Source organism: Numida meleagris, chromosome 21 (genome assembly GCF_002078875.1).
Source record: "Numida meleagris isolate 19003 breed g44 Domestic line chromosome 21, NumMel1.0, whole genome shotgun sequence".
NCBI lineage: Eukaryota > Metazoa > Chordata > Aves > Galliformes > Numididae > Numida > Numida meleagris.
The window spans coordinates 294,884-319,631 of record NC_034429.1 but is presented as its reverse complement, the minus strand read 5'-3'; the positions used below and the strand labels follow the sequence as shown (position 1 = coordinate 319,631).

Sequence of the window (24,748 nt, the reverse complement as noted above, 5' to 3'; positions counted from 1 at the left end):
CTCGCCGTGAAGCGATGGCGGCGGGGCCTGTGAGGCCTGAGAGATACTCCGGGCCTGAGCGAACACCGAGGGGAATTCCCTCTCTAAGACATAAACCGCCACGGTTCAGGCAGCGCTCGTGCATGGCGCTCTCCGGCCTGACTCTTCCGCCCCGCGCTCAGGGCCGTTTTCCTCCTCCACCGCCAGCTACGCACTCGCGCCCACCCATCATCGCGGCAGCCGCCTCACATCCGGGTACACATGGGCGTGGCCATGGCCTCGTAGCCCCGCCCCCCGCGGCCATTCCGCAGCTGTGATTGGCGGGCGGCTCCCGGTCCTCTCCCTCTCCCTGGCGGCGGAGGGCGCGCAGCAGCGGCGGTGCGCGGAGCGGCGCGGAGCCGCGGGTGGGGGCCGGAATGAGCGAGCTGCGGCAGCGGCTGTGCGGGGAGCGGGAGCCTGAGGAGAAGGTGGGTACGATGGCGGTGGGGTGAAGCCTCCTGCTGAGGGATGGGGGTGCGGCGGGGCTGGGCCTCGGCTCTTGGGGGCTGAGGGGGAGCCCCTGAGGAAGCCGCCGGGGAGCAGAGGCCCAGGCCGGGTGCAGCCTCGCAGGTGCGGTGCGGTGCCGTGCTGTGCCGTGCCGTGCCGTGCCGTGCCTCGCTTGGCCGGACGCGGCCTTTCATGGAGCATCCCGGGCTGGGAGGGCCCACGGGGCACCTCCTTCGGCAGAACTAGCCGTGGTTTAATGGGATTTAACGGTGGCGGTTTGCTGAGGAATGGCCGTGAAAGAGAAATCCGATGGTTTTCCTCTTCTGCTTCGATCCCAAACATGGTGCTTGGAACTTGGCGTTGCTCGGAGGAGCTGTGGTGTCCCATTCCTGGAGGTGCTTGAAGCTGTGGATGGGGCTCTGGGCAGCCTGAGCTGGTGGAGGGCTCTCAGGTCCCTTCCAGCCCAACCGTGCTGTGATTCCATGGTTCTGTGATCTTTAAGGACCCTTCCAGCTCAAACCCACATCATTCCATGGCTCTATGATCTTCCAGGACCCTCCGAACCCATTCCATGTTTCTCTGATCGTTTAGAACCCTTCCAACCCTAACCTAAGCTGTTCCATGGTCCTAAGACCTCTAAGGAGAGTTCCAACCCAAACCCAAACCATTTCGTGCTTTTATGACCTTTAAGGTCCCTTCCAGCCCAAGCCATGCTGTGATCCCATGCTTTACTCACATGCCTCACCCAAGTGTAAAGGAACAAGAGGAATAAGCAGTCCAAGAAAAGTTTCTCTGTGCAGATTGTAACCACAGGATCACAGCTGAATGGAAAAGTAATTATTCTCTGCCTTCCTGTTCATTGCAGGTGTTTTGGGGCAGGCTGATGCTTGCCCTTAGCAGCACTGTATTGACGTGTTTTCTCTGCTGATGTATGAAGTATTCAGAGAAGCATGAAATCGTCACGCCAAACTCTCAACTTCAATCAAAATATTACTTTCAATGCTGCTAAATACTACGTTTAGCACTGTTTTAAATGTCAGGGAGCTGTGCCATCAGGTTTGAGTAAGCTTGCTTGTTCCAGTGTGCTTAGGGTGGGTATTGGAATGGAGAGGGCAGACAGCATAAAGAATGGGTTTCCTCTGTGTAGATCTGAGGTTTTGCCTTTTTTTGTCTCATATATGCAGCTGTCCCACATCCAGATCACCATGAGCCCACTCTTATTTTGTTCTTGTGCCCAGAGCAGAACTTAACCTCCAGATAAGCGCATTTGTCTCACTTGGAATTGACTTTGCAGCAAAAAATCTTCGGGGACTTCTATATTCCAGAACTTTTGTGGGAGTTGGAAGGCGTCCCTCAGAAGCCTGCAAGTACCAGTGCTGCTTCACTGGTATGCAAACAAACTCCCTCAGCCAAGCTGCGATCTTGCTTTAGCTGCTTGTGATGTGTTCCTAAGGAAGGTCAGAGGGCCGCTATTTTGAGTGCAGTCTCGTTATCTTCAGGCAAGTACGCTTTTTAAACACATTGAGCCTCCTAAAGGGCTTCTCTGATATTACCTTGCAGTTGATAACTTGAAGTGTCCTTAGGAGAGAGGGTTGTATTTGTGTCATACTGCTCAGCTTAAATGAGTTGCAAGGGAAAAAAAAAAAAGGTGTTTTCAGCTAGAGAGGAACAGCTCCTCCGAGGTGCTGAACATGACGTCTCTTAACAATAGCAAGCAGCTACAGGAGGCAGAGAATTTCCCCACACTGCTAAAGCAAGCCTGGTAGGAGGTTACCTGGTAACAGCAATACTGCTGTTGGAAAAACTGTACAGCATTGCACTTCCTATGGCAGCGTGCTTCTGTGGCAGGCTTGTCTTCCATGACATCAAACTGTTGTGTTTTAGAGCTCGGTAATGCCTGGCTGAGTCTGGGAAGAACAGATATAAAGCCAACACAGCAGAATTTCCTGTGCTTGTGCTGTTTATGGGTGGGCTTTGTGTGCCCAGTGCTGGTATTGCTGTCAGGAGAGGAGATTCCCGTTTCTGCTTTGTCATTCAGTTGGCGTTGCCACAAAAGAAAAATAATTCAGCGAGGCACATTGTATTCTACAGAAGCTTGTCTGCTGGAAAGAGCTCTCAGCTTATTGGTAGAAACCAGTTAAAAAGGAGATGTAAATGTCAAGGCTGGTTGTAAGAGCAGGCTCGGAAAGTTGTGTTTTCGACTCGTTTTCACTTTGCTCCGTTTTGATAACGGGAAGGAGGAGGGTGGTTTCACTTTCTGGTCCCATAACCCTTTCACACTGTCGCAGCTTTGATGTTGTCCTCCCCTTTGACACAGAGCAATACTTAGAGCTGAAACTGTGCTGCTTCAGTTGAGACCGTCGTGCAAGAGCGTTTTAAAATCAGTTTTGTAAAGCTGTTGTGCAGCACAGTCTTCATCTCAAAACAAACAAGGCAGCATCTGTTTGATCAGTGAACTCCAGCTGATCTCTCTAGTTAAAAAAGCAGGGGAACTTGTGCTTGGTGCCCATTCTTTTTGCCCAAACAAATGCTGTTAGCTGTTGCCATCAATGTTGTTGGTAGGTGATTGAAACAAGCTCTGTTTCTTGTTGCTAGACAAATCCCATTCACTTTGTGGACTCATTCCTTTGCCTGGCAGACCCATTCTGTACGTAAAACTGGAGGTCAGTGCCTTCTCTCCTGTGTTGTGCACGTCCCATGAAATCACATTTTATCTCCCAGTTTCCAGAGGGAATAGGAGAGGCGTAAAAGAAAATTGTTTCGCGATGCGTGAACGGAGCCCCGAACACTTCTGCTTCTCTAATGCCATTTTAAGATCACTCCTCAGCCTTGACTCGAGAACAGAGGGTTTTCCCACGTCTGTCCTCCTTTTGCTGGGACGTTGCAGTGGTGGCTGCCTGAAATCCAGAGAGGATCTCGGACATCTATCCCATGGACGGAGCAGAGGGCAGGGCTATTTAGAGGCAGGCTTATCTGGGCAGCAGCTCACACCCTTACGTCACTTGTGGTTTTGTTTACCCACCTCTTTGTCACAGGCGGTCACTGTCTCGCTGGAAAATGTTGTCTCTTTTCGGAGGGTGGCAGCTGCAAGAGCAGAAGGCGAGCTGTGCAGGAGCATTTTTCTGCACTGATCCACGCAGGTGGATTTCCTGGGCAGCGTTTGGACACCGTGTTTCGCTCACAGCAGCTCGTGTCTTGCAGAAAAATAGGCAGCGGTGATTGCAAGGAGGGTTGTTTTGCTGACACAAGGCCTTGAGGAGCAAGAGTGAAAGGTTCCCATACTTAGGAAAAGGTTCAGTGAAGAGGACTTTTGGTTTTTTTCATAGATCTACTCAGCATCGGACTGATGAGGCGCCTTCCTATCTGGCACAATCCCTGTCATATTACAACAGGCAATGGGCTCTGCTGTCCAGGCCTCGTGATTCTTGCACTTCCAAGCATTTTGCAAGCTTTCCCTTGTGAGCAGAAGTGTTCTGAAGATGCGGAGCGATGTAAATGCTGAGGGTGAAGGGCTCCCTGCTGTGTGCTGGGAGCACCGGAGGAGCTCTGAGTTCAGCGTTTGGCTCAGGATGGGGTGCAGGATGCAGAGAAGCAGCAGTGCAGGAACCATGAAGGTTCAGATGGTCCCAAATCCCGTTATTTCCCAGGTCAGAGGAGAGCTCGGAGTTGTTGGGAGTTTGTGATAGCAAAGATGAGGTTCTCAAAGAGCTGAAAGTAAAAAATCACTGCAATGATGCCTCTCTTTGTCACCATTCAAGCTTAGGGGATGTAGAACTACAAGGTATCTTTAAGACCCACCCCAAAGGCTTATTTTTTTTTAATAGCTCTTAATATTTTAGGCTTGAGACCCAGCTTCACTTTGCTTGTCTTCTGCTGAAGCATGAGCCTCATTTGTTCTTTGTAGATGGCAGCAATCTCATATCTGATGTGAGAACATATTTCAGCCTTCCTCACTGTTTGATACTCAGTTTTACGTGTGGCTGCCAACAGGAGTCCTTTGTTGTCTCGTACCGTTAATTGCGGCAGTGAGAAATTGGGCTGATTGCATTCCTAACGGAGCTCATTATTCCTGCCTGTTCATTGTAATACCTTCGCCAGCTTCTGGCCTGCCCTGGAGCTGATGGAAGAACTCCAGGCTGCCTTTGATTTCCTCCAGGTGCCGTTTCACTGCTTCTTTTTGCTCTCCTCCGAGCAGCCCTCTTCTTAGCGCATTTTTGGCAATGCCAGAGAAGTTTAACCCCGGGAAGTTTTTTGTCATCTGAAGGATTGGATGCATCCTTCCCATCTGCAAGGAGCCGCGTGCGTGATGGAGCGAGCACGGAGATGCTCAGCGCCGAGGTTAAACGCTGTTCTTCAGCCCTTTGGCTGCTTCAGAGCTGCCTTCTGGTTCCCATCCTTATGTAAGGCTTAGGTGATTTTATTCTGGCTGCCCCGGAGGGCCACATTTCCAAAGCTCATCTCTCTGAGAGCAGCATTGGACGAGTCACCCTTCTCTCCAGGCAGGTGGCTGAGCTGTTTGCTGAAGCGTTCTCAGCGATGTAGGAGCTTCTTCCCGAGCTCCCTCTCTCTGCTCCAGCAGTCTGCCCTCATTCCCCATGCTGTTGTGTCATAGTGGAAGGAGCCCATGGCCCATCCGTGGCTTTGGATGGATTGTTGTGCTGTCTTCAGCTCGCAGGTTGAGGTCAGGGCTGAGCACTCGGACAAAGAGGGAAGCTGTGATGAGGTGTCTGTGTTTCCCCTCCCGGAGGGGCCGTGTCCTTCCCTAAACAGATCAACTTCCCTGCCTACCAACTGCGTACCGCACATTTCGTGGTGAGAAAACTACTCCATCCTCCTGCTGGTTTCTAATGAGCAGTGCTGACTACGCACGCAGACAAATCCCTTAGGAAGTGGCCTTCCATGAAGGTGCAGTATTTCCCTGCAAACCTCGAGGCAGATACGCATTTCCTTTCTTGAGAGAAAGAATACTGCCGCTTCTCTTTACATTGACGGGGACACATCTGCAGAAAGTTGGGGTGAAAAATGATCGTCCTGCCTGTCAGTATTGCTTTTGCCCCAGATGTGTTAGTCTGTGTCCCTGCTGGTGGTCTCCTTCATGTGGATTTTCTCTGATTTGTATTTTCCAGGATTAGAAAGACCATGGTTTCCCTTTAGGACAAGTTGTGTGGCAGCCTGTAGCTTTATGGTAGCCATGTCTTCCGAAGTCTATTAATTTAAAGTTTGTTGGAATTACATCCAAACAGACTGAGCTGAGTGCTGTATGCCTCCTTTCCTTAATTACTTCAAATAAAGCCAGCAGGATTGATGGAGAGAGGAATGTGAACAAGAGAATGGCATCACCATCTAGTGAGCACATTGACCGGACTGGTAAGATGCTTTTCTGATTAGGTCTTGGAAAAAAGTGTCTAACTGTGGAGGAATTGAGGGTCAGAAGCCATCAGCCATTGCAAGCTCTCATTTCAGAGGACAAAAATAGGCTGTTCCTGTACTAACCTTCCGATGCAAACGGGGTACGTGCTGCTGCAGAGCTGTTTGTTCTCTCTCTTGTTTCTCACAGCTCTTCCATATAACAACAGATCGAGATGTTGGTGTGCAGCCACGGCTCCGAGGCGGGGTAGCTGCTTTCGGACACCAGATCCCAGAGGCACTTGGGAGATTTATGTCCTGTTTCTGTTTTTGTGAATTCTGCTGGCTCAGTGAATGCTGTGATAGGAGAGGGACGCCACTGAGAGCCAGGAGAACCCAGCACTGAAGCCTCCAAAACATCTCTTCAAGTGTTTTAGGGGAGGAGGCAGGTTGTGCTCTTAACAGTAGGAAGTTCTGGGGGAACGCCAACCTATTTTTGTGCTCTTTTGTGTACAGTAGCTTCTCTAAAGGATGCGAAGCATTTACCTCCTTGATTTCCTGGAATATACGGAGCCCAGAGTGCGTGCTGAGCTGGGGACCAGGCTGAGGATTAGCCAGATGAGTCACAGGGATGTGCAACTTTGCATCCATCATATTTGCTGACACCGAGCTCAGGTTCTCCTATCAGACAGTTGCTCTGCTAAATGCAAACTATGCATACCTCTGGTCACATCCCCCTGGTGAGCTGAGCTTGCTTGTGTTCAAAATAAAGCGAGTGGCTTTGGGAATATGAGATGGCAGTGGGTGTTTTCTTAGTTCTTTCAGCCTCTATGCAAACATTTACCCGTTTTGTGATGTTATCTGCTACTGGTCTTGGTGTGTAAGCATGCCCTGGTTTCTGTGCATGCTTTCCACTACAGTATGTTTTTTGGGAGGGGGGCTGGGGAAAGGAGTCCTATGTCAATGTAGATGAGAACTGACCTTCATCACTGAGTTTTGTTTTAATTCTGGGATGAGATCCAGCAGGCACCAACTTGGTGGGATATTCTGATGGAGGGACACGAGAAACTTGAACTTAACTGCTCTGAGGACAACTGCACAGCACGAGAAATTCAAGCAGGTTCCCCTGGACCTGCCCAGCACATGAGATGCTTCGTGCCCACTTGGTTGTACCTTTCTTGGGACCTTGGTCCAAATCAAGCATGGGCACTTGTGTGCATCTTCCTTCTGGTGGTAATGGTGTCCAGGCTCCTTGTTTCACCCCTCTGAGCTTGTAAACCTTTAGAAGAGGGTATCCCTGCGGGCAGCAATGGGAGGATGCTTTGCCTTGATGTCAGCTCGAGGCTGGAGATCTTTGGCATCTGCTGTTGGAGATGGGCACTACTGTGTAAAGCAGTGAGAAGGGGGTGGAGCAGGCAGCTTTTCTGGACATGGGATATTAAACCACTTCGCTGGGATTTTCCTATCTGAGGCTGTTAGGTTTGTATCCATCAGACTAATTATGTTGGCCTTGATCCTGCAAATGTGGATGAGGATTGCAGAGGCTTTAATAGTTGGTCCCTGTTGTTCTAGCTGTCAATTTTAATGCCTCAGAAAGCAACTTTGTTTTTTTCTTTAACAGGGTATTGGCACTTTCCATCACTGTGTTTCATTAGCCTGGCAGAAAGTCCAAATAAAGCGTCGCTTTGCTTCAAGGAAGGTGCACAGAGAATAGAATTTCTTGAACTAATTTAATCCACCAGCGCTGAATACTGAACTGTATCTGTACTGGGCAGAAAATGTTTGGCAGGGAGATAGCTCACTTGTTTCTATGGCAACTGAGATCATGTCACGGATACTTGGGGGTGGGGGTGGGGGGGTGAAAAAAAGCACTCACAGCTTCTGCTGCGAGAAAGCCCTTTGGAAATGTGAGCACAAATTTCATATTGCTTGCTTACAGGAGTTAAGTTGTTTAAAGGGAGCTGGGACGACTCATTCCTCCACGATTCTTGTCTTTAGGGGGGTGAAATACTTGTCCACAAATGTTTTATTCCTGCGTTACTTATTCTCCTGTTTTTTAAGGAACCTTTCAGTATCTGAGTTGATGAATTGAATGAGAACTGGGCTTGCTTATGGTGCTGGACAAGCAGATCTGCACCAGAGAGATCTGTTGAAGGGTCAAGGAGAGAGCACAGTCCAGTGGTTACAGAAGGAGATGTCAGGATGTCTGGGTTAACTCACTGCAAGTCTCTAGGTTTTTCTTCCAGCTGCAGAAATAGGAGAAAACAGCGCAGAAGAGGCAGCAGGAACATGGCAGAAAACCATCTATGAGACCCAGCTTCCCTGGAGCACTGGTTGTACCAGCATCACCTCACACTGTGTTTGCAATCTGTGGCTTAACGCAGCCCAGACCCTCTCCTCGCAGTCACAACCTCTTTGTGGAAGCATCAACTCTGTAATGAGCTTAAATTTTCACCAGCAAGCCCTGGGTGAGCATCAGGCAGTGCTGCCCCTGCCAGGTTGGGTTCCTGCTCGCTTTGTGGAACGTGTTTCTGCCTGGTAGTTGGCTATCCCTTGCTTTAAGGGTGAGCAAGGCGGTGGTGGGAACAGCCTGAGGGTGTTAGCAGGGTGATGTCACAGCTGGATTAAGTAGCCCAGGGCATGGCGCATCACTCTCAGCCTTAAGCAAGTTATTTAGCACCTCACTCAGCTGCTCACATCGATGGTTGGTAGGCTGATGGTTACAATTTGCATAGAAGGCATAAAAATAGTGTCAGTTACTGAGTCCTCTCTGTAGCCTACATGTGGCACAATGTCCTATATAATCTCAGCACCCCGTTGAGAGAGATCCGAGGAGGGAGAGGGGCTGATTTCCAGCTCTGCTCAGTTGTTTTCAAAATGATGATGTTAAAATGCGTGTTAGCCATCGCTTTGGTGATTGCTTCCTCCAGGAGAGGAGTTTCCTTCCAGTTTCCTTCCAGTTTCCTTCCAGTTTCCTTCCAGTTTCCTTCCAGTTTCCTTCCAGTTTCCTTCCAGTTTCCTTCCAGTTTCCNCTTCCAGTTTCCTTCCAGTTTCCTTCCAGTTTCCTTCCAGTTTCCTTCCAGTTTCCTTCCAGTTTCCTTCCAGTTTCCTTCCAGTTTCCTTCCAGCTCCATGAGGATTGCATTGAGCAAGCAAGGCAGGCACCTAGAATGAGTCCAACATGTCATGCTGCATCCTAACAACATCCCTTTATACTGACAAGCTCTCATCTGCCTTCTTTGTACTCTCTGGAAATAACGTGGCAGTGTTTGTTGCAGCTTCGGTTGTTTGCATGTTGGTTGCACAGCCTCTCCAGTTCCCACTGCTGGGGGTGATGTGGGATGCATGCACTGGCAGACTGATTCCACGAGGCTTTGCTCCTGCTCTTAGCAACCCGAATATTTCACATCACAAGGTATGGGTTTAGCATTGCACCCAACTCAGTGCGTCTGGTAACTGATGATGTTTACACCCCTTTAGCTGCAACGTCAGTGTCTGTACAATAAATGATCATCTGGGCTATGGCAGAGATCTGCTCTGCCCATCCCAACAGCTGCTAGATTGGCTCCTTGCAGCATCACATTCCTCTGTCCCTTGAGCTATGCAGTTGCTTTTATCCTTCTTATTCTTGGCCAGGAGTGGAAGAGAGGAAGGCATCCGTGCTCTTTCCCTTTCTTTTGGTCCCTGAGCACTTTGTGAAACTTTTGATCCTCTGCACCACAGACAAGGAGCAATTTGCCTGCCTTGCACTTAGCCCTGCAATATTAGTGCTTTGGGAATAAGATGCAGGGATGCTGGCTTGGATCTGCATTCTCATTTAATCCTTTCATCACATTGCCAGCGAGCCTGGGACTTGTGCAATTCGATAAATACTTGGACTGCATTAAAATTCTGCTTAAGGTTTTTGATTTTTAGCTTACAGAGATAATGGTGGTTACTCTAAGTACCTAAGCACTTCCTTACTCATTTAAATAGAGTTGGTGACGTTCATTTTTGTTTTGGTGACGTTCATTTTTGTTTTCTAGATCCTTATTCCTAAAGGTAACTTAGAAATCCAGGAGGAGAAACTGAGCTCGGTCGGGCAGGAGGTGAAGCTCTTCTCTGTCACTTAGGTTGGCTGTTAGGGGAATTGTTTAGAGAATTCTTTCCTTGGAAAATCACAGAGTGTTGTAACATGAAGCACAGGCTGCAGCTCAGTGCAGCGCACTGATTTCCCCAAACCTGCTCGAGAACAGTGCCCCTCACCTGTGCTGTCGTAGAGCATGGGTGCTCACAGTCTCCAAGGAGTTTATTATTTTTGCTTCCTGCCATTTGCAGCTGCCCTATGGGTTTGATCCTTTCCATGTCCCCAGCTGAAAGGCGCCGAATCTCTTTGGAAATCCATAGGATGAGTGGGTTTTACAGGTCACTTTAAAAATCAGCCGAACTAAAGCCAGGCTTCATTTCTTCACCCCCTCAGGAGTGCTGGCAGAGGTGTTTGTTTTAGCTCTCTCCTTTTTGTCCCCAGCCCATGGGAATGGGAAGGAGCAAGCGCAAAGCCCGGCGAGGAAGAGGCATTATGGGATGTGATGGGCGCAGTGCTGGCTCTTCACTTGCCTGCGGAAGCACCATTGTATTTTTAGCTGCCTCCATCTGACAGCACGTAGCTGTCCTCGTCTGTTCCAGCATCCTGGCCTGCAGCCACTGCTACTTTACAGCTGGGGAGCAATTATCCTTTCCTGCCTTAACTAAGGGAAATGCCACTCAAGTCTCACTGCTCCAGTGAACTACAAATACCCTCAGTCTGGATACAGCAAACCAGTCCCAGCGTTTGTTTTGGTGGGGTCCCTGCTTTCTGACTGTGGGAGAGCCCAGAGGGCTGCAGTGTTCCAAGATGATGCTGTGTTGTTTGCAGAGCCCCCACCTCTGCTTCCTCCTTTTTATTTTTTTTTTTTCGCCCCTTTTTTCCAGGAGTTTAAAATAGCTCTGAGGCCAAATGCACTGGGCTCACCTGCCCATTGCTTCCCAGCAGGGATCAGCATTTTCCTTCCTTGCTTCGAGGAGCAGGATGCAGCTCTGCTGCTGAAACAAGGGGCAAAATGTGCCTGTTTGGGTCTGTCCCCTATTCCTGAGCTGGGCTAGAGGATAAACTGCTAGGGAGAGGGAGATTGCTTGTAATCCTTTTTCCACCACTTGCCTTCAGCAACCTCCTGCCTCACCTTTATTTGTTTGCTCCCAAATACAGGACTTTGAGCTCAGCTCTGGAGCAGTAGTACAGGGGGCAGGGACAGCAGGTGCTGTCTCTTTCCTCTGCATGTTTCTCCTGTGACTGGAGGGGATGGCTGGGCCTGAGTGATAAGCCATGCTCTTCCTTTTCAGCTTTCTGAGAACGGGCTCAGTGTTATTTTTAGTGCTCACATATTAAGTTAGCACTTGAAAAGTCTGTCTGGAAGCCTTGAGCATGTCTACTTGGAGGCCTTTCTTTCTGTCTAACTTGGGCAATGCTGCATTCTTGGAGATCTGCCTGGGGATTGAGAGACCTTGTAAAAATTCCTGCTAACAAGCTTGTGTCCCTTATGCACTTGTTGTACTTTGAGATGTTTCTTAATCAACTGCAATGTGGTTTTTAACTGTATAGAGGGAACAGATCCTTTCCTGTAGTCACTGCTGAGGATGCCAGAGAGTAAAACACATCGTGCAAGTCACCTAAAACACATAATGATTTTCTTTGTGACCGTTTTCCTGTCCTCTTTCTCTCCTGTTTGCAGAAGCAGAATGGTGGTAGGTGTTGCATCCTGGGGACTGCTAAGTTTCTTCATTCATAGAATGATGGAATTGGAAGGGACCTTAGAGCTCCCCACCCCCCTGGTGTGGGCTGGTTGCCCCCACGAGCTGAGGCTGCTCCAGGCTCCATCCAGCCTGGCCTTGGGCACCTCTGTGATGGGATGGGGCACCCGCAGCTCCTTCTCTGGGCCAAATTCATCGTTGTCACTGTACCTAGTAAAGCTTTTCTCTCTCTTTAAGTTGCAGGAATCAGAGTCTGAGAACAAGCTGGATGGAGAGACCGCGTCAGACAGCGAGAGCAAGTCTGAATTTGGAGGATCGCCTCCGGTGCCAACATCAGATGACACTCCAGAGGTCCTGAACAGAGCTCTCTCCAACCTGTCCTCAAGGTAGCCCTCACTCAGTATTGTTCTGCTCTGCTGCCAGGGCCCCTGTGTTTGCCACGTGGCTTTCCAAGCCCTGGCAGCTTGGCAGTGGCTGCTGGAAGCTGCATGAGCAGCTCCTGGTAGTGCTGCCCTCTCCCTCTCTCCCATGCAAACAGGAAGGTGTCCCCGAGGCCACAGGCAGCAGAAAGTGATGGTAACATTAGTGAGGCTAGTAGAGTGCAGTGCTCAGGGCTGCTCTGTGTGCCACCAGGGCAGAGGAGTGCTGCAGGAGGGCAGCATCGCTGCTTGCTTGGTCTTGACAGGTGAAGGGAGGGAGGCCTTGGTGGGGCAGAAGACATTGTGTTCAGCTTTGACATCATTCTCAGCACTCAGCTCTGATGGCTTTTAACCACCAGTGTGACCTACTTGTGGAGGAGTGCGTGGGGAAAAATGTGCTGATAAGGACAAGATTTGAGAAGAAGGTGGGAATATCTTCTGCAGGCTGCTTTGGGGCACCTTATTCATATCACAGGAGAAGGCATCTCTCCCAGGTGTTCTCTGAAGATGGGAGATGCTCAAGGCAGCATTTGTTGGACAGTAGCAAGGATACAACATGCCAAAGCCTGTGTTTCTTCTGGAAAAGGAACTGCAAGGCTTGGTAATGATTCCCAGCTTGTCCAAGGTGTGGGAAACCTGTAGCAGAACAAGAACAGACACTGCCCTCCTGTTTCAGTGTCTTTCGAGATGCTCTGTGCCTGACTAATATTTTCTGCATTTAGTGATGTTCTTAGCAGGGAAGACTGAACGAAGCTGTAGCCTTGCAGCTGTTGCAACCAGGCTTTGATCAGTAGAACAAGGTCTCTGCAGCACCAAGAAGAAATCTGGGGTTTCCAGGGCTCAGTTTCATGCTTTCATGATACACAGAGAGTGCTGTCCTGCTTCCTTACTTTGTTTTGGCTTTCTCTAACTTCTTTCCTTCTCTGTGATCTAGATGGAAGAATTGGTGGGTAAGAGGCATCCTCACTCTGGCAATGATCACCTTCTTCTTCATCATCATCTACTTGGGACCCATGGTCTTAATGACAATAGTAAGTGTTCACAGCAGCAGGGGAGAAAGTTGCTGGGGCTGACAGCTCAGAGCCTCGTATTTTGGAATGGTTCTTCCATTTTTTTTGAGGAAGGAGGTGTTTAAACGTGGTACATCTTGCTGATGTCTCTTTGTGCAGGTGATGTGTGTCCAGATCAAATGTTTCCACGAGATCATCACTATTGGCTATAATGTGTATCACTCGTATGACCTGCCCTGGTTCAGGACGCTCAGCTGGTGAGTAGGGAGACTAATCCTCTCCCAGTGCTCGTGTGCAGCTTTATCTCATTGCAGTCAGGTAACTCCAAACCAGAGACCATGGGAGTGCTGTGTGTTGAGCAGTGTCGTATGTTAGCAGCTCTTGTAAGGGAAAAGCCTTCTCTAAATTGTGATGTATTTTGGAACAACTTGTACTGATAAAGCTTATCTTGTTGTTTATGAAGTACAGATGTTTGAATCCCATTTTTTCTGCAAGGGACAGCATTGATGATCACCACTAAGTGACAGAATTGGTTGCTTGGGTGAGATGGATGTTTGTAGGTGATTGTGAAGGGCTGAACGTTGAGATATAACTGTGGCAGCTCTGGCTGCCAGAGAAAGGCTGGGGAGAGAGCAGGAGCAGCGCCATTAGAATGTATGGGCGGTGCTTTTAGGATGCAGGAGTTCACAGAGGCCTGTTGAGGAGTGCCACCTAAAGGCAGGCAGTCCTTGTGCACCAGGAGGCCAAAGCCAAAGCCAAACAATGGTACAATCCATTGCAGAGTGGGGCTGAGTGATGCTGCCACTAGCCTATGTCACCTTCATTTAAAGCTCCGCCTGCCACTTGCAGGATGATGGCTCTTTGCAGTGTATAAAAGCAGTGTAAAGACCTTTGGAAATGCAAAGCCACTTTCTGTGTTTCTCTAGGAGCCTTTTAGGGCCCTGCTAACGAGCATCTGCACTCTCCACAGGTACTTCTTACTCTGTGTTAACTACTTTTTCTACGGTGAGACTGTGACAGATTATTTCTTCACCCTGGTTCAGAGGGAGGAGCCCCTGCGAATTCTCAGCAAATACCACCGCTTCATTTCTTTTGCCCTCTACTTGACAGGTAGAGACCACATTTTCTGTTTTTAAATCTGTCTGGGCTGGAAGTCTGAAATCTCCTTGACCTACTCTTGCCCTGAGCACTGTATACAGTTCAGTATCTATAGCAAATTATCTCTGTTCTTCAGTGACATTATAACTTGACTGCATGGTGACAAATCCCTTAAATGAAGCTTTGCAGAAGAAGACTCCCTAAACTTCATGAGACAGTTAGGCTTGATGTTTAACTGTACAAATATAATTTGTAGGCAACATTATTCTGTGACTTCCAGATAGTAATGCTGTACTGAACATTAAAACCTAAGGAGCTATGCACTATGCCATCTCATGGAGGGAGAAAAAACATTTCTTACTGTTGAAAGAGCATTTCCCCCATTCACTTTTTTTCTGTCTCTCACCAGGCTTCTGCATGTTTGTCTTGAGCCTGGTGAAGAAGCACTATCGCCTCCAGTTCTACATGGTAAGGTTAAAGAGGGGCTGGCTGCCCCCAGTTGGAGGCAGAGTAATGAATAATATAGGCTGCTTGAAAATGTTATGTAGATAAATAGATGCTTCTGTGCTGGCTGTGCACTGTCATGCTGCCTCAGAGGAAAGCTACTGTGAGCAGACTGTAGATCTGGGGAGATAGTCTGACAAAATTTCCCTCTGGTCATGAATTCTCTTCTCTCTGCACAGGAGAATGCTCTTAAGAAACTTTCTGCAAGCTGAGATGACTGTAGAAGGCTATTTGCCTCTTGAGGGCAGATGGCCACTGGGGTTGACCGGCTATGTTTCCCTTTTCCCAGACATCAGTGAGGCATCGCTCATGTTTGGCCATTGGTGCGCTTAGTTTTGCTTTCCAGTTTAATCAGCACACAGGGATACAGCTTGGATCTCCATCAGCCTTTTGCTTCTCAGCTAGTCAGAAAGCTGAGTGAGATGTATGGGAGAGGAGCGTGCTAAAAAGCCCTTGGTCTGGCAGAAGTCTACCCAGTGAAGGTCAGCTCTGGGCCTGAGCTGAAGAATGTGCCCATAAATCACTAGGGGTGACTGTTCCCCGTTCCTCATGCCTCTTGGTGTTTGTCATGGTGAAGGTGCATGCTAGCACACGTGCATGAGCTGTTCTCAGTCTGAGAGGTGGCTAACAGCATCTGATTTCTGCCAGCGATGCGTGTGAGCGGTGTCTCAAGGCAGGCTGGACTGCATGCTGTCTTCTCTTCCAGTTTGGATGGACCCATGTGACGTTGCTAATTGTTGTTACCCAGTCGCACCTCATCATTCACAACCTGTTTGAAGGAATGATATGGTGAGTTGCTGTGTGTTCTGAGTTGCTTTGATTCCTGCAGCCTCGTACAGATTGTCACAGAATCATGGAATGATTTGGGTTGGAAGGGACCCTTAAAGATCATCTAATTCCAACCCCTCTGCCGTAGGCAGGGACGTCTTTCCCTAGATTAGGTTGCTCAAAATGCTATCCAAACACTAGAACACTTCCAATGACAAGGAACCCATAAATTCTCTTGTCAACCTGTTCTGATATCTCACCATTGTCATGTAAAATATTTCTTCCATACATCTAGTCTAAATCTACCCTATTTCACTTCAAAAATGTTGCCCCTTGTCCTGTCACTACAAGCCCTGATAAAAAGTTTTTCTCCATTTTTCTTACAAGCCCCTTTATTTACAGTTGGGCCATAGTAAGGTCTTCCTGGAACCTCTTACCATGTATTGTGTTAAAAACTTTTATTAGTATTATTATTTTTCTTAATAAAAATGACCAAGGACAAAGTGCTTCCTGTTCTGAATAGAAAAGCAAAATATTGAGCAATTCCTCAGGTACTTAGGACTTGCTTTGTGCAAAGAGCTGTATTAAAGCATCTGCAAATTGCAGTGCAGGGACAGCTCAGGCAGTGCTAGGCCTGTTTTAGTGCCTTCTCTGTCCACCCATATGTAGCAAATGGATGGAAGGGTGCTGCTCAGCACTTCGTTTTGGGCAATGCTGCCAGCATAATGTTAAAAGCATCAGTGTGAAAGAAAGGAGATTGCAACCTGCTGCCTTCCCCAGCTTATTCCAGCTGCTGTGCAGAGGGGCAGCCCTTTTCAGGATGGGGCTCTCAGTCTCCATATTCCCCAGAGCAGCAGTGCCAGGAACTAATGTTGGCTGCTCTGAAGATTGCATGTTCCTGTGTGCTCCTCGGCCAGCCCAGAGTGCTTTGAGAGCAGCCTGCTTACAGCTGAAGTGCAGCCTTTTTGAGGGGAAAAGAAGGCAGCTATCTAACAGCATGCCACGTGTGACAAAAGAAAACGTGCTTACAAACAGTTCTGGGTACACAACATGCTCTTCAGTCCAGAGCACTGGAATAACCTCTGAGATTATCCTGAGAGCTTCAAGTCATTGCTCCTAACATGTGAGATTGCATTGGATAGGGAGATACTCACGTGATAGTCCTGTAAAATGTTTTAAGAAGCAGCTGCCCACTTGGTTAAGTCCTGGAGTTGTCTGATTTGGCACTTGGAATGGTTTTGCTCTTCCCCCATGTAGGTTCATCGTCCCGATTTCCTGTGTGATCTGCAATGACATCATGGCCTACATGTTTGGGTTCTTCTTTGGCCGCACCCCGCTTATCAAGGTTCGTAATTCTTTGGTGAGCAAAAGATGCATCTTAGCTTCTTCAGATCTTAATCCCCTGTTCCCTGATCTCCAGTTTTGTGACTTTTCAGAGGTCTGAAGCAAGCCTCCAAACGAAACTTGGTGCGTGTCCCAGTCTGTGTTGCAGGGAGCGTAGGTGCACAGTTTGTAACGATCCCCTTCTTTCTCTTCCTCTGGCAGCTGTCCCCAAAGAAGACCTGGGAGGGTTTTATTGGAGGGTTTTTTGCCACCGTTTTGTTTGGGTTACTGGTAAGTAGCAATCACAGTGCTTATTTCTTTGGCTTCCCTGTGTAAGGTGACAGGGCTTTGGCTAAAATGTGCACACAGGCTTTAAGCACTACTGGCTCTTCTCTCTGTTTGCCTTTTTCCTACTGACTAGGATTTGAAATGGCCTGTGGTTGTGTTGTGTGCTGTGTGCAGATCCTGCTGATGGAGCAGGGCACTAGTGGAAGCTTTTAGTCCCCATCAGACCCTGTGACTTTACTTAGTTATCCTTGAAACATTCTCTCTTGTACCTTGAAGGGGAGAGACTACAGCATTTCCACAGCCAAAGCATCTGGGGCTGCTGTTGGATAAATGCCATGCATTATTTCCAAGGCTGTGCGGGGAACTCCGTGCTCTTGGAATATTTCTACCTGTTTTTGTGTCTGGTTGCTCAGCCAAGTAGTGCAACCTGTCTCAGTTTGTTTGTAAAGGGCTCTGATCACTGCTTGCTGAACAGATGCAATCACTAAGCAGAAACGCTTACTCTGCCTTCAGCCAATTACTGTTCTCAGGAAAGTAATCTTCTTAGCAGCGTAGCTCTCTCCTCACTGTGTCTCCTTGAGTGGCCTTTTCCCCTGAGAGCACCTCTGCCTCATTGCTCAGGAAAATGTTAATCATGATTCTCTCTTACTGCATCTTTATTCCTCTCCCCTTGAAGCTGTCCTATGTGATGTCTGGGTACCGGTGCTTCACTTGTCCGGTGGAGTTCAACAATGACACCAACAGCTTCACAGTGGACTGTGAGCCATCAGAGCTGTTCCAGCTACAGGAGTACAACATCCCCTTGGTGCTGCAGTCCGTGGTGGGCTGGGTAGGGCTCTCTCTGTTTACTGAGGTCTTATTTAATGGGATAGGAACGTGAGGAAAAGAGGTGAGGGCTTTATTTGGGTGGTATTCAAAGGAACTTGACAAGGGATGATGGTACGTCCAGAAAAAGGGGGGAATTTAGTGGTGCTCCATTTGGATTGAAGACCCAGTGCAACTATTCCAAGTGTGGTGGGACATGAACCCGTTTGAAAACCAGCTGGCCTAGAGCCTGGTTAAGACAGAAAGATGAGCAGTGCTATCCTTGGTGGAAATCCTTCTCTGATGCATTGTGGTTTTTTTCCTTGCAGAAGACAGTCCGGATGTACCCCTTCCAAATCCACAGCATTGCACTGTCTACTTTTGCCTCCCTTATTGGGCCATTTGGAGGCTTCTTTGCTAGTGGATTTAAGAGAGCCTTCAAAATCAAGGTGAGGATACCTGTTTGCAGTAGATAATATAAAGACTGAACCACTGCTGCTGCTCTAAACAGTCTCTCCAAGGAGTGGCAAGTTGGGAGCTTTGGGAAGGGAGAGAACGTTTGTTCAGTAACAAATAGAACAGTGGGGCATGATTCAGTTTCATGGATTTTCTTACTTATTATTAAATGGATGTGGGGAGAGACCTTAAAATTTCAACTGCAATATTCTAGTCACTGCTTTGGTGCAGAACTAGAGGTAGATGAATAAAGTATCCTGACCCAGTCAGGATATTTTGCAGTCTGAGGCTTGCCTTGATGTCTTGCAGGCTGGTTTTAGATACAAACAGTCTATGTGCAGCTAAGATACTTTAAAAGGCAGGACACATTTGCAAGAGATAAGCATTGGCCTTCCTTGACCTCTGAGTGACAGATCTGAGTTAAGCCTTGATGTCCTCAGGCACTGGTGGCCTTCATAAAGGAGAAACTTTTAGAACCCAGGGATGGATCAAGCAAAATTTCTTCTTAGTCTGACTTTTGCCTTCTGGGAAGAATTAGAGCAGGGGTACAAGTGTGACACATAGATTTACTTTGTAAGTGCAAGTAATGGGCATCTGAAGCTTTAACGTAATCCTTTCTGCTTTGCACAGGACTTTGCCAACACAATCCCAGGGCATGGAGGTATCATGGATCGCTTTGACTGTCAGTATCTGATGGCTACGTTTGTGAACGTGTACATTGCAAGCTTTATCAGGTATTTAATTGCTTTTCAGTGAAGTCTGGGCACCTTGTCAAACTCAAGTGACATAGGGGCTTGCAGTATGAGGCAGTTGATATTCCTGTGAGATAAACATCTAAAAATACGAGACGAGGAAAAAGAGGAACTGGGGGCTTGAAAAGGGAAGTGTCTTCCAAAAAAGTCACGTCACAGTCTGTTTCCTAAGGTCTGTTACTCCAGTCCCCCTTGCATGCCCCCACTGCATTCCTGTGAATCTTGAGCAGGGTTTCCCCTGAGCTGATCAGGCAGCAAAATTTTAATTCTGTTGCAGTATACAAATGTTCAGGAATAGAAGAAAGCCCACGGGTGCACAGAAGCTGTCCTGAGAGAGATGAGGAACTGAACTTACATGAGTGTTTTTATTCTAGAGGGGGAGCATCTGTTAATAGCAGAAAATCCCTGGCCCTATTGAAACAGATTAGGTTTGGTGTTTACAGCTCAGCGTACTGCTTCTTTTGAATCCATTTCCCCATCTCCTAAATGGGTTCCCTGGGTAGAACTGCTGAATGAATGGGTATTTTGATTCCCAGAGCGCTGGGACTCACTGGTAACGATGCTTTTGTGTTTCAGAGGTCCTAACCCAAGCAAACTGATCCAGCAGTTCTTAACCTTGAGGCCAGACCAGCAGCTGCACATCTTCAACACATTAAAAGCTCACCTTGTCGACAAGGGTGTGTTGGGTGGTTCAGAGGATGCGTAGACAGCCAGGAGATCTGGAATAGGACTGAAAATGGACAAGCCTCCCCGTGGAAATTCCTGGCTTGCCTGATTTAAGACAATAACAAGGCCTCATTTCACTGTAACTTTTCTTCCTTTCTTGGTAAATGTTTGCATTTGTGTTTGGTTTTTTTTTTTTTTTTTTTTTTTTTACATATATAATATATTTATAGAGCTTTGGTTCAAATGAGCAAATCTGAGTTTGTAGCTGGAAAGGAATTAAGACTCGGAAGGAGTTGGGTGAAATAAGAGGGTGCAACTGCCCTTGTGGTCGGTGCTTACTCACTGATGCAGACGTGGGCAGAGCTGAACTTCGCCTGTGAGTGCTTCTATGCAGGGAATACACAAAGCAGTGTCCATACAACCAGCTCTGCCTGCAGGAGCCAGCGGGGAAGGTGAAGCCACGCAGCTCCCCTGGGTGCTGTGCCACGCTGTGTTGGTGATGGCAGCTCTGGAGACCTTAATTTTCTCCAGTGGTAACTGTGAATGTTCATTTTCCTAGAAAGCCACATACACACGCTCCTGTGTGCAGCCCCTTGGAGATTCTGCAGGGCAAGCACAAGGCTCAATTAGTTGGAAGAGGACCTTGTACTAATCCAGCAATATTTCCTCTGCCCAGTCAGGCATGTGTCTCTATTTTTCACTTGCTGTTTCTGCCGGTGCTTCCCACATTCTCCTCTTCTAGCTGATATTTTGGCTAATAAGATCTTTTTTAACCTATTAAATTGGAAATTAACTGAGGGTAAGGGATTAAGAAGCTGGTAGTTGCTCGTGGGAACGTGGGAGGTTCAGATTGCTTCAAAACTGAATCGAGTAAAAAGGTTTTAAAGAACATCAGAGTTTCATTGAGCAAATCCTGCCAAGGAAAAACAACCTTGTAAATAACTTGGTTTGTATTTCCTCACTCAAATAATGTTTAAGAAACATCAAACCACGCTTTTTTTTTTTTTTTTTTCCCCTCCATTTCTTGATGGTTGGAAACCCTACACTGGGATATTTTAGCTGATTTGGGGAGCGGTTTCCAACTTGGTTTTGTTTCTGAAACGTGCAGGCTGGGGCTCCAGCACCCCACGGGTGCTGTCAGCTGGCTATTTCATTTTTCTTTCAGGGATCATGTCTGTCTCCCGTTTGTTACTTGAGTTCTAGACGTTGTGCTGCTGAGTTTTACCACGGTCTGTGTTGCATTTCAGTCTGGGTTCATTTACCTGCAGGCTTCTGTCCTGCTTCGCTCGCTAAATCTTGTCATCAGTAGGTTGCACTTCCTAGCTGGAGGTTTTATCAAAGGACTTTCCTTTATTTTGTCCTACTTTTTAATTATTTAAAAGAGGAGAACCCTAAGGATTGTAAAACTTTCTTCTTTCTGTGATCAGATAGTGAGAATATCCCCGACTTACTCTAGATCTTATGCAGTGTTCTCATGTACAAGATGACTGATTTTACTTCTCATAATTTGTGCACAAGAGAGAGAAACTTCTCCTTATTTTAACCCAGGGAACAAGTGTCAGGGAAAGATAATACAGAAGTACATTGCTGTTGTCAAACCATTGCTGACATAAACCTTATACACAGCCACCCTCTCCCCACATGGAGACTTGTACATGCTGCAAACTAGCAAAGCATCAGCAGAAAGTCAAACACCTGCAGCTATTTCATATTCCATATTCTGATCCTGCTCTTGCTTTCATTTACCCTGAAAGAGTGGACAGGAGAGCACACGCGTGCACGTGTAAATACACGAGTAGATCCCAATCTCTCTCTTACTTCTGTACAACTCTGTGTCATAAATTCTGCTTCATCTCCCTGCACAGGAGCTGTGGGGCAGAAGTGTGTGCCCATTGCACTGCAAATACAGGCGTCGATCAGGAGCGTGCACTGTGGAGAAGGGAGGACTATTTCCACTGCGGTGCTGGTGAAGCTGCTGGCTTGGGGCAGGGGTCAGGGCTGCTGTATGGAGCCAGGTCAGGGTTGTGTTTGGTTAACACCATCAGCATAGATGTTTTCCTAGATCAGTTGTGGAGCCTGATCTTTTCCAGCTTGCATCAGGCAGGGATTTATTTTGTGTTGACTTGGAGGATGTTGTTCCAAGCCCCTCATTAGAAAAGCAGAGGGGAGAATTGAGATGCTTCCACCTTGCTTTGCACGGAGAAGGTATTTGGGCTGCATTTTGCTATGATTTGTCTGAATTGAGCTAGGCCAGGTGAGGGCTCTTGGAGCAGTACCTGAACTGGGAATAGGTGTGGAAGCAACAGGGCTTTGTGTAGTCCCTAAAAGCAGCTTTCCCCATGGTCAGACAAGCTGGTGCTCTCCTGGATTCTCACTGCCTGATGGTAACACCTCCCAAAATCCCTTGTACTGCCCTGTTGGGGCTGAAGTCTGTCCTCAGAAGAAGCTATAGTGTTGATAGATTTAACAGAAGTGTACTGCTCTTTATAACAATGCATTTTTCACACGGGTCTCTAGTCTCCTGCTCATCTTGCTTTAAACCTTTCGTCCTTCTTTAGTTGTAATTAGTGGGGCAAAAACCCCAAACCTTTGTGCATGCTTTTGATTTGAAGTGGCACTTGGGCCCATTTAATGGTGCAGTGCTGCATGTGGACACTGGAGGGCAAAGCAGCTGCATTCATGGCTGCATAGTGCTGGGAGAGAAGCAGCACTGATGTGTGTGGGGTGGCTTTCTGCTGAGCTTGCAGCTTTCTTCTTCCTTCCTCCCCAGCAGTGCAGGGGATGGGCGTGCTTCGAAACCTGTTGTGATCCTCGAGGGTAAAGCTACATGGAAATCATGCTCTCAGGTTTAGTTACCTGAATGGGACTGGTGGATTCATTTAGGGAAATAGAGGAGGAAGGGAGGGAGATGGAGGGTGGTTAGGTTATCTGCAGGCTGGACTGGCTGAATAATAATGGTGAGCAAAGCAGTTGTGGCTGGTAAACCCACTTGGTTTCTGCACCACTGGTGGGAGTGTGGGGATGGCCCTGGTCGTGTAGGGGATGGCCCTGGCCAGCTCCTAGTGACAGCATGCTGTTACAGGGCAGGATTTTGGGGGATTGCCCCACCACTCCTGCCTGGGAATGGCTTTGGTTTGCTGACGATGTTTCAAGTTAGACTGAGCTGTTCATTTCCTTTCACTTTCTGCCAACAGTGGAGTTAGCTGCACCGAGTGTTCATACAGGGATGTGCAGCAAGATACACTGCAGCTCTTCCCATTGCTTTATGCCTTGCTGGAGCTTGGCCTTCCTGCCAGGAGTGTAATTTTGGAGGCCACATAGACACTGGGGATGTCTGGGTAAGGCAATGCGGGATGCTCACATAGTTTTCCAGCTGCAGAGCTGGAGCTTGGGCCTTGCATGGTAGTTTTGCTCTCTGTAGTAGGCTCCATAGCTGGAGCTGTTCCTCCTCTTGGGGCAGCAGAGCAGCAAGGATGAACTCCAAGCATCCATGGTGGCCATCTAGCAAAGTGGATCGGACACTGGTGCGCTCCGCAGCGCTGATGGACGCTGTGGTCGAGCACTGGGTGAATTCAGATGGGAATTTGCTTCTCTGAGCCTTGGCTGTAGGCAGAATGAGCTTGCAGCTCAGCTGCATTCTCAGCGTGTGACCTGCAGTGAAACATTGACACCTAGTTGTGGTGCGAGGTGTTACATCCTGTACCCACCTCCACGTGCTATTTAGGTCTTTGTGGTGAATGGGCTCAGGGGGTTGCTGATGCTGACCTGGAGGGGTCTTTGTGTGCCTCACAAAGCCGTGAATCCCACAGCATCAGCCAGCACTTGGTGCCAGATTGGGGACCGCCAGTGTCAGAGACGTCCAGGTGTGTTCTGATGGTGATGCACGTCCCCTGTCTCTTCTTCCTCCTCCTCCTCTTCCTCCTCTGACCGCTCAGTTCTATAGGAGGAAGGCAGAGCCCTGTGGAACCATCCCTCCACCTCATCCAGACCTCCCTGCCTTGCAGAAAGCATCGTGTGAAGGCTCCCGTGGTTCTGCCCTCTGTACCCACCCCCAGCTGCATTCTGTGCTCCCGTAGTAGTTGTGTGCTCCTATTCTCCAGACCTGACCTGGGCGTTCCTCCATCTGCTTCTTTCTCTGTGCATCGTTCTCTCGGTTCATGTTTTAGCTACACATGTAGAGTTGCCTTTCTTTGACAGAATGTCCGAATGTGATATATTGTATATTTTAAAGTATTTACCCTATTTATATACTATATGTTACTGTTAAATAAATATAAGTTCCATTATCTGTAGTGGAGTTTTATTCAGCCCTGCTGGGGGAGAGATCCTGCTTTGCTCAAAACAGGCTGATCTGCTGCTGCAATAACCTTCCTATTTCCCATTTCTTGCTCTCCTTCCCAGGGTGCTGTGAGGTGGAAGCTGCCATCAGATCACACAGCCCCATCCCCATAAAGGCTGAGGGAGGCGGTGGCACCGCCGCGTGCTGCAGATGCACTCGTTTTACCCTAAGGATTTGACTGGGAATGTGAGAACCTGCTGGAATTCCAGTTAGCATCAATTATTGCTTCATTTCAGCCATTTCTCCTGGGGCCGGGAGGGCAGAATCCTTCTGTGTACCCGGCAAAACATCCTATTTTTAGCTCTGCTGTTATTTTGTCTGTTGTTTGACTTATCAGCTAACCTAAACCATGCAATCAGCAGCTTGCTTCCTGTCACGCTGTCTGCATATTCTGAGACAAATTCATCCTCCAGCAACACCAAAATATGTCCTTCTCTCTAGCAAACTTGCAAAATGGACTCTGAAGCCTCAAATCTTGCGCTGCGATACATCTTTGGTGGAGGATTTGCATGGTTAGAAAGAAAACCGCTTAACAGCCCCATGCAATATTCCATATGAAACAACTGCACAAGAGGTTAACAAGAGGTCCTGAAAGATCCCTCAGTATTAAATCTCTTGGAAAACAGGCTGAAATTTCCCTTCTCTGGCGTGTTGACAGGATTTCATTGAACTCAGCAGCCCAAAGTGGCAATTCCCAGTGCACATCCTGGTGCTCCGTACCCACTGGGATGGAAAGCTTCAATCC

At 48.0% G+C, this 24,748-nt stretch overlaps 1 protein-coding gene across 2 annotated transcripts; it reads left to right on the top strand.

The window, feature by feature from the left end:
• Positions 257 to 23,950, top strand: CDS2 (CDP-diacylglycerol synthase 2). Of its 2 annotated transcripts, none has more exons than XM_021375091.1 (13): positions 257 to 446; positions 11,820 to 11,962; positions 12,930 to 13,026; positions 13,165 to 13,262; positions 13,976 to 14,115; positions 14,513 to 14,571; positions 15,314 to 15,396; positions 16,633 to 16,720; positions 16,921 to 16,989; positions 17,663 to 17,815; positions 18,120 to 18,239; positions 18,877 to 18,980; positions 19,575 to 23,950. In XM_021375091.1, exons 1-13 carry the CDS (start codon positions 396 to 398, stop codon positions 19,702 to 19,704), a joined length of 1,335 nt encoding a protein of 444 aa, XP_021230766.1. In that variant the 5' UTR covers positions 257 to 395; the 3' UTR covers positions 19,705 to 23,950. The 2 variants fall into 2 exon arrangements, with proteins under 2 accessions (XP_021230766.1, XP_021230765.1); XM_021375090.1 differs by having other exon boundaries at positions 11,814 to 11,962.